General features: G+C 30.9%; 2 protein-coding genes across 7 annotated transcripts in view; one reads left to right on the top strand and one right to left on the bottom strand.

Annotated features, from left to right (window-relative positions):
* Axn (protein axin) overlaps window positions 1-2,872 on the top strand; it is a 35,239-nt gene extending 32,367 nt beyond the window's left edge. For all 5 annotated transcript variants that reach the window (XM_085487970.1, XM_085487969.1, XM_085487966.1 and 2 more), the window contains one exon: window positions 1-2,872. This exon is cut by the window's left edge and continues 780 nt beyond it. The gene's annotated coding sequence lies outside the window, so the exon portion shown is untranslated.
* On the bottom strand, window positions 2,089-9,196 carry LOC114942722 (uncharacterized). 2 transcript variants are annotated; one of them, XM_029318158.2, is made up of 5 exons: window positions 8,975-9,196; window positions 6,074-6,233; window positions 5,655-5,785; window positions 4,042-4,167; window positions 2,089-3,872 (listed from the first exon to the last, which is right to left on the bottom strand). In XM_029318158.2, exons 1-5 carry the CDS (start codon window positions 9,030-9,032, stop codon window positions 3,787-3,789), a joined length of 561 nt encoding a protein of 186 aa, XP_029173991.1. In that variant the 5' UTR covers window positions 9,033-9,196; the 3' UTR covers window positions 2,089-3,786. The 2 variants fall into 2 exon arrangements, with proteins under 2 accessions (XP_029173991.1, XP_029173982.1); XM_029318149.2 differs by having other exon boundaries at window positions 4,042-4,170; window positions 8,975-9,195.
* Window positions 9,197-9,395: the final 199 nt, after the last annotated feature.

The raw sequence follows: 9,395 nt of genomic DNA, 5'->3' as shown, positions 1-9,395 counted from the left end.
TGTCGGTCGAATGTTCTCTGAAGAACGTTGTTACTCTTCTCACTGCCTGCTTCTGATTTTTCAAAATCGTTCACGCGTATCTAGGGCGGAGAAGAACGTTCTTTTCTTTTTATGTCCCCTTTCAAGATTACCTTATTAACGAATTTACCCAACTCGCGTGCGATAGCGCTTTTTATTGTACATAAATTAGTATGTAATGTTGACTGTTTCGTGACAGGACGGACAACTTTTATTATATCGATACGGACTTTGTTAAGCGAAATTATTTGCTGTAATTCCGCCTGCTTTGGTATCTAACGTCACTTTTACGGGGCAATTTGGGCAACAACAATGCGTCGAATCAATGTATCGAATACATTACGACCGGCTGAACAATTTCTTCCTCTCGAACAGAGACTTCCCATAGTTCTCCAAACGACTGTACAAAGGTAGTGATCGCGTAGTTGATCGCCTTAGTAAGGTCCACGTAGGCACTATATAGAACTTATATAGAAGAGTGTGAGTGAGAGAGAGAGAGAGTAAGTGAGAGAGTAAGTGAGAGAGTGAGAGAGAGATCACAAATTGACGTCTTAAGATATTATGTATTTTATGTGAATAAGACATCAATCACGCGTCTTGTTTAGTGTATATAATATACATAATCTGTCAGAAAGTAATGAGATTGATTGAATTTGCGCAGAATGTAAAGTATAATCCTTTAAAAGCGCACTACAAGTTTTGATTTGTTCAGTGTGTTTGTCTTATTATAACGTTTTTCGTAAAAATGCATTAGTATATCTCACCGTTTTCGTTTTGGAATGACAAAAAATTAAACAAAGTGCAATAAAGTTTTGTATTAAATTGAAGGAAAACCACGGATTGTGTCATGAAAAGCATTTGATGATCATGCTTTATCATATGTTTAGACTTAAGATTTTACCAGCGCGCGGTTTATATTTTTCCGACATTTGCTGTCAAAAAATCTGAGCATATATAAATCTTGATTTTTTTTTTATTTTTTTTTTTTTTTTATTCAGTGTTTTGTCTCCATAATTATGAAAACTAATGAGATCTATTAATACGAAAACGTTATGACATATGAATGAATCAAAACTCTATTGCTTTAAAAAAAATTATATTTTATATTACAATTTTTCACTGTTTTCACATTATGCGCTGCATATTTAATCTCATTATTTTTCTGATAGATCAGGAATTCTACGCAATGCGACATGCAAGGATTCGGAGAATATAAAATTGAGAATAAAATTGCGTGCAAATCATGTTTTTTCTTTTTTTCCTTTTTTCATATTTTGTTGTGCCACTATTATCATTGTGTCATGATCATCCATCCGACATTATTGCGAAATAATCTTAGCAAGCATATAAGGCCTAAATACATACATGGCGATTTACAATACATGTATCTAAACACGCAATTTTAATATCGGAATGGCGAACACCGGTGGAGAAAAAAAAGAAAAATCATTAGCGTTTAGATTGTAATAATGTATTATCAGGTGCGGAAATATGTGCCTTTTTAGTACGATAAGGTCGAAATAAGCCTAAGAAAAAAGAGAGTACGAAGGTTGAAAGATATTTATAAATGCAGTACAGGGGCCTAATCCTGAAAGAGAGAGAGAGAGAAGAGAAACATTTTGTGTGTCCAATATTATTAATATATTCTCTCAAAATTGTATTTACACCGATATATCGGCGATTCGTCTATAGCAGTTTATTTAAACTTTTCAGTCTCTTATCGAGAACTGTCAAATGTATTCGGTTTTGAACTAAAATCTCCAATCTAGAAATCTTTGATGCAGGCTTTCAATTCCATATTGTAATATTTATTTTGTAGGCACTAATCGCGCGCGTTTCATTGTACACATGTAACTTTGTTTTACATGACTTTTCTGGACAATTTTAATCTTATCCCTTCGAATTATTTAAATTCTAATTTTTATTACGAAATTAAAAACTCGTCTTTTGCCTATATAAGTATAGACTGTTAGCTGGATATTCTATCAAAGTCTAGCAATAAACATTGGATGGGATTTGATTAATCAAGTGGATTTTATCTTAATCGTGAAAATTCAAATCACCATCAAGTGTTTTATTAAATTCTTCTATATTCTTTAATTAATAAATAAAAGATACTGATTACATTACGATTATTATAATTTTATTTTGATATATTTGATTATTTAATATAGATTGTGTCATCGTGTCTTATTGCTTCGATATGTTTAAATTGTCTTAATGCTCCTGTATATCATGCATGTATACATCTATATATATGTATATATATAAACTCTATTTATATTATATATTTTTACACAGGCATACAGTCTATTCTTATATAGCCGAAGCCTATCACATTTTAATAAAGATCGTAGATAAAGATAAGTAAAAAGGATACTTAATCTATTATACTTATTCTTTCGATCTGTAAAAAACAATTCAGTTGACCTGCATCTTATTTCGCATCAAAGAAATTGTAAAAAACAGGAAAAAATATAGATTAAAATTTGAGACTGAAGGACTTAAATTGTAAAAATCATTTAACTGAAAGTACAATGTAAAAACTGCTCGACGTTTTTTTTTATCAGGTGGCCCTTTAAATCGATGATTCAATTTCGCCCTACGGGAGCTCGCTTCCTACACGTGATTCCCTATGGGAAAACCGAGGAGGAAAAAAAACCGTAGAAACGACGCACGTACCGTTTATTTATATAATTCGAACCGCCGCGAATCGACGGTGGTTGACGTTTTTTAATTGTATGTAATTGATCATCAATTAATATCACTCGAACGTTAAAGTGTTCCTGTACCTAATTAATTAATAATTGTATATCGAAAATATTGAGAGAATAATAATGCGATTTTCACTGAATTATCCATTATGTAGACACATTCTTTCGAAATTTTTCGTCCTCTCCATATCCCGCGTGTGTGTTTATATTTCACAATTTAACAATATACAAATAATTTTACATCCATTTTTTCATATTATTTATTATATAAATTTATATAAATATATAAAATAAATATTTTATATATATATATATATATATATATAATTTATATATATATAAAATAAATTATTATATGTTGTATAAATTTTTTATATAATTTATTTTCATAACTGTATATAATTAAAAAGATAATGAGTGTAGGTCTTCTATTGAAATCTTAGTATGATAAAATTTGTGCATAACAGTTGGATTAATTTTATTTATAATAAAATTTCTAAGAATATCTTAGCATTTTATTAATCTTGTAATTAAATCTATTAACAATAATACATTTAAATTCTATACAATTGAATAGAGTTCAATAAGTATTATATACTTTTTTTATTATAAATTTGTAAGTTGTCGATAATATTTCACACAGTTTGTTATATTAATTTCAGAAAACCTATAAATTATAAAAAGTATTCTACAAGAATATACTTTTTAATATCATGTTTTTAAATATGTAAAAACGTGTGATAAAATCAAAGTATCAAACACTTTTCAGCAAAATCTATCCAACAGGAAGAACATATCGGAAACATGTAAAGTGTATATATTTGTAAAAAGTTGTACGAGAGTATTTGCAGATGAACCATCGCGTAAACCGCACATCGATCATGATTCTGCTTGTGCTATACGACGGCCAGATGAACACAATGTATTCTCTGTATTGACACCGAGCTCAGATTCGACAAGAATTGCCCTGGCGATGGCGGACAATGGTAAGAGGAACCTTGTTTCATCGATAACTGTAACCAAGGCACTAAGGTAACTATAATCTGGAACGTTGTTACTGCGACGATGGTGGTGGATATGCGGGGTTGTACGGAGCCTGTTTAGCGTACGCTTCAGTGTACGGTGGGGGTTGTGGCATTCCTAAAAATTAGAGTGGAATTAATTACCTGATTATTTTTAGAATTATTTGCAAACTTTTTGCCTTTTTATAAAGTACCGAAGTCTCTTTGTAGACCGGCGTTTTATAAAAAAGCTTGAATTTACGAATAACTTTTGTAATAATAAATATGTAGAAATTTAGATCAAATACCTGTCGAACTTGTTGGATACGGGGGATTATGAATTTGATATGGGTATGGATTTGGAACTGCTTGGCTGGTGTAGCTCGGTGGAAGTGATGCCGGAGGCTGAATTACTTGCACAACAGGTGCCTGCACTTCTGCAACAAGTACTCGTGTAATAGATGCAAAGAGATCCTAATCCATACGTAAGTTCGCTTCAGAGACAGCAAGCAAATTAGTGTCAAGAATTCAAATCAACGAAATAAAAAAAAAAACAAAAAACTTGATAAACTTGACTACAAAATTTACAAAAAAATAAAAAAATAAATTGATGAAAACTGAAAACCCTTGTTCTAAAGAAGTATATCTTATAATTTTATATTAAACATATTTCATTAAAAAGAAAGAAATGATATACAGATGATGAGATGAGTGATATGAATTGGGTTATAAATATATGTATACAAAATAAGTTAAAGTTTTTTATGAAAAATGTATATATTCTTCAGTATCTTTTATAATATTTAATTATAAATACATACATGACCTGCATGCTACTACAATATTAAATTAGCGATTCTAAATGCAAGCGAGTTTAAATAAACGAGCACAGAAGACTGTATGTATATAAGGAATGTTTACTTGAGCGCATTCTTAGAGAATTTAAACAAGTCTGTCAAAATAAAAATAAAATCTACATACGAAATGTTCCATCAAACTTATCGTTAATAACTATTATATTATAACTATACAGCTTTCTCTTTCTTTCTAGATAGTGCATGTTTTCAATAATATAAAAAATATTTAAAAAAAATTAAAAGATAGCTGTATTGTATGTATATATTATCACACCACAATTATGTGGAACATTTTGTAAGTAGATTAAATACACTTTGGAAGATTCTTAATATTCTTAATATTATACAAGATAAAACCGACGAAAGTATCAAAATAAAACTTATACAAAATTAAATTCAATATCACAACGTGATATATTTCTTGTATCTCATATTCGATTTCCACTGTGCGAACTAGTTTAGGCTTTAAGAGCGGATTCTCCATGTAAAAATAGTGTTTTTATTCAAACACTTAACACGACTCGTACAAAAATAATCGGCTGCTAGACGAGCATTCTTACAAGGAGGATTCCGCTTAAAGATATATATGTATTAAATATATAAATTTCCCTATGTGGGAATATTATCTTAATGCGAGGCTATATGTAAAAAGCAGGAGATGTGTAAATAATTGAAAAATATTTCAAACCCTGACACATGCAAACTCTTCACAGGAGGGATGTGTCGGAATGATATTATGCCATGGCCTTAGATCCTAGAAAGAATGACGATTCCATTACTGACCAATTCAAAGTTCGATATATTTAGTTTTATTATTATTAATTTACCGATGGCACTTAGCTTTATTACTAATGTTACGATTGCGTTTGTCACGTAAAGACATAATTTATTTAAGTATCGTTTGAAGAGTGCTTTTTCACGAAAGCTATTGCTGCTGTCTCTGATTATTCGTTTCATACGTAATGGAAAATATTGTATACTATATGTATAGTGAATTGAACGTAAGGAAAATCCGGAGTAGTGACGTACAGTTAATACAGGAAAAATTCAAGATAAAGGCTTACTTCCGTAGACAGTGCCCTGATGACGACGGCGATACCACGGACAACAGCTACAGCAGAGACAGGATATACAACACACTATCAGTGAAATGACTATAGCTGCAGCGATTATCACGGGAACCACGATACCGAGTCTGCGAAGTAACATTATATATGTATTAAAGTATTGATTATTATTTTCCCCTGCGCACAACACAGGAATAAATATTAAATATTAGGAATAGAAATTATTATACTATATAAAAAAATTATTAAAGAAATTATTAAATTAAATTAAAGATTTAAATTAAAATAAATTAAATTTAAAAAAATATTAAAGAAATTATTAAATTATACTATTAGGAATAGATATATCAAGCATCACGCATAAGAGATTTATTTTAAACAAAAGCATGTTACGAGCGATTACGAAGAAACTTTACCCGGTTTTCACTGCAAACTCCTCGGCGTCGCAACAATAGGCCCTTTCATCGACTAAATCGTAGCAGCAATAAGACTTGTCAGACGAATCCAGGATACCCGGACACGATTTTAATATCTTATCCACAAAATTCTTGCTCTGTCCAAAAGAACAGTCCATTCCTAAAAATTAAGCAATTTGTATGTAATGATTTTTTAGGCACAACATATTCTAAAAAATATAAAAATGTCTTCGCGCGAACCATTAATTGCTGACAAGATGTTATTCATTAAATAATTTCAATTAAGGAAAGAATAATTTTTATGTCATTAATAATAATATATATATATATATATATATATATATATATTAATAATTGTTTTATTTATATGTATTTAATATATCCGATTAATTATCGAGATATTTATGAAATTATATGTGTGTTCAAAATACTTTGTATAACTCAAAGTCGCTAGAGCGAAAGTTTAGAGACGCACTTCGTTTAGAGTTTACATTATCAACTATAAACATGAAACTGTATAATACGTGAGCGAGATTAAATGCACGTCTATACGATGACGCACTTCTTTCGTTCTTAGAAGCAGAGAGCTCGCCATGCACATTTCAATAAACTTTTCAAAGGAAGAGAGATTAATTTTCTATTATTTTGACGTGTGCCTCTCGAATTAGCATATTTTTTGCTCGCATATTTTTCCGCTTAAGCAAACCGGTTAAAAAATCCACATTAAATACTTATACAAAAATTAACGAAATAATAATACACGAACGAACTTGATTATTTTGTTCATATTACTTTTTCCTCAATTTTTTTAAGCATTTTTTCTCCTAAATTTTTAGGATACCGCGATTATATATATAATAAAAAAATAGTTGATACTAAACTAGTATAGTTGTAGTTATCGAAAATATTTGGGGTATAATAATCGGTAAAATTTTCCCTTCCTCTGTCTTTTGTTGATCAACAAAAACGACTAATTGTAAGGATATAAACTCGTTTTTTTTGCCGATTGTTAGAGGTCGGGGATTTTGTTTTGCTAAATAAAAATTCCCGACGATCAATATATAATTCTAATCCATTACGGATATTATGCAAGTATATTATCCTCGTTACGTGAGCGATTTCTCGTTCAAATCTTACAACGTTGAGTCATCTTTTATCTTTCGAGTAATCGACTTCCCTTTATATGAACGACCCTATGATATGGATTAAGAAATTATTCTATACTATATTCTATACTATAGGTTTCATTCTCAAGAATAGTTCTTTAAGGTTGAAAATAACCACAAAATTGTTTCTCAGTAATAAGATACTTCTTGAAAAAAGAAATATCCTTTCAAAAAATCTCAAATGACTTTTCTCCCTGGGTGCTCCCCAAAAAAGGTTCATACCTGCATCACATTTTACTTTAGAAACAAAAAACAAATGGAAGTCAATATTGATAGGAAATCGATGACGGACTCATCGATTAATTAAACATATCAGTCAATTGTCAGGTGATAGCATAATCGCGAGCATGGTTTCACGCAATTTGTGTCACTTATCGATCGTAGTTTTTCACACACACATATATATATATATATATATATATGAAAAACTGACGATCGATAAGCGACACAAATTGCGTAAAAAGCAGGTTACGCATTAATTTGCAATACAATTAACGAGTGTTTTGTGGATGGGAAAAACATAAAGGAGATCGCGCAGGAAGCATTTACTACCTACATACGCAAATTTTTTTCACGTATTATCTTATCTTTCTTACAGGCATTCTCTTTCCATCGTTGAAGTCAGCCTCGTAAATGGAACACAATTATTATTATTATTTCTGCTCTTTTAACTTTATTTGTCACAAATGTGAAATGACACGTTATAAATCATCTCTTTATCTGACGAATATCGACAAATAATGATGAGATTATATTTTTCAAGGATATAAAAGTTATCAAAAGAAAAAAAGAAAAATTTATTCAAAATTATTTCCAATCTATTTTATAAAGAAAAAAAAACGTGTACTGTTATGCAATTTGAGTGCAACAAAAAAATTAAAAACAAAAACATTCAACTCGGAAGAATTCAAATGAAGTTATAATTGAACCGATTGTACGGCTGAGAGAGAGATAAACCGAAGAATTCATTATCAATACTACGACTTAATTTCATAAAATTGATGGCTTAATGATGTCCGTTTCATTTTTTCTGTTCTTTTTCGATTTTTTTCATATTTGATTGTGCGTCTGAAATCACGCAATGTGCAAGATTGAATTTCACATGGTATGCAAAAAAATTAGAGAGAAATATTTTTAACTTTAACTCAACCATATCAAACAGCTATATTTTTTTAAATTAAAAATATAAAATGGTAAATAATTATAAAAATTCGAAGTGCGTATATATTTATAGATACATGATAAAATTAAATTAATTAAATTAAATAAAAATTAATAAAACAAAAACTTAAAATAGATATAAATATAGATCACAAATTTTTATTATCAAAAAGCGCAAGGGACTTCAAACTAGCGATACGTATACATGGCGCATAAAATGACGCTAATAAGCATATATATTACTCTGTTTTAGATATTATTAAGATTATATAGAACGCACCTACTTTGCTTTCCTCCCTCGTATCTATCATGATGATATGAATAATGAGAAAATTTATTGATCTCCGTTCCCTCTTTATCTATCCATCCTCTCTCGCAAAATTCTTTCCTTTTCCCATTTTTTTTCCCCAACATAAACATATTATATAACATATATAATTCCGACTACACCCGTATCATTTTACGTAAAATGTGGCGTCGAGAGCGAAGCTTTTCTCATGATGTTATGTATTTATTGTATGTACACGCCACTCCCTTCTTTGTTTGAAATTCAGATAATCGAATGTTTTCTCACCGTGAACGTATCCCGCGTGCAGGCAAATTAGCAAAAACGCTCCTGCGAGGCGCAACATCTTGACGTTTACTCAGAGTGGACTCGAAAATGCAGTTGCTTCGATGCGGTGGTCGATCGCTCGTTACACGGAAAGTCCCTGCGGAAGACTGCGATCGAACTGACTGACTCAACCACTCGACGACTACCGAGAATCCAAACACCCACAACCACGAACGACAACCTGTATCGAGTAAGGAATGCCACTGACTACGAACCGGGTGAAGGCGAAACGTGAGAAAGGAAAACGCAGACTCGGAATTCGAGGATTCGTCGAGAGAGAGAGAAGGACGATGCTTCGTCTCTCTTTCTAACGAAAGAAAATGGAGGTAGAAGGGCGATCAGTATCCAATCGGGCGCGATGACGTCACTGCGCATGTGCGAA

The sequence above is a fragment of the Nylanderia fulva genome, unplaced genomic scaffold, assembly GCF_048542155.1.
Source record: "Nylanderia fulva isolate GAGA-0341 unplaced genomic scaffold, ASM4854215v1 Scaffold6, whole genome shotgun sequence".
NCBI classification, from domain to species: Eukaryota; Metazoa; Arthropoda; class Insecta; order Hymenoptera; family Formicidae; genus Nylanderia; species Nylanderia fulva.
The sequence above is the reverse complement of the archived record's forward strand: the minus strand, read 5'-3'. Positions and strand labels throughout refer to the sequence as shown.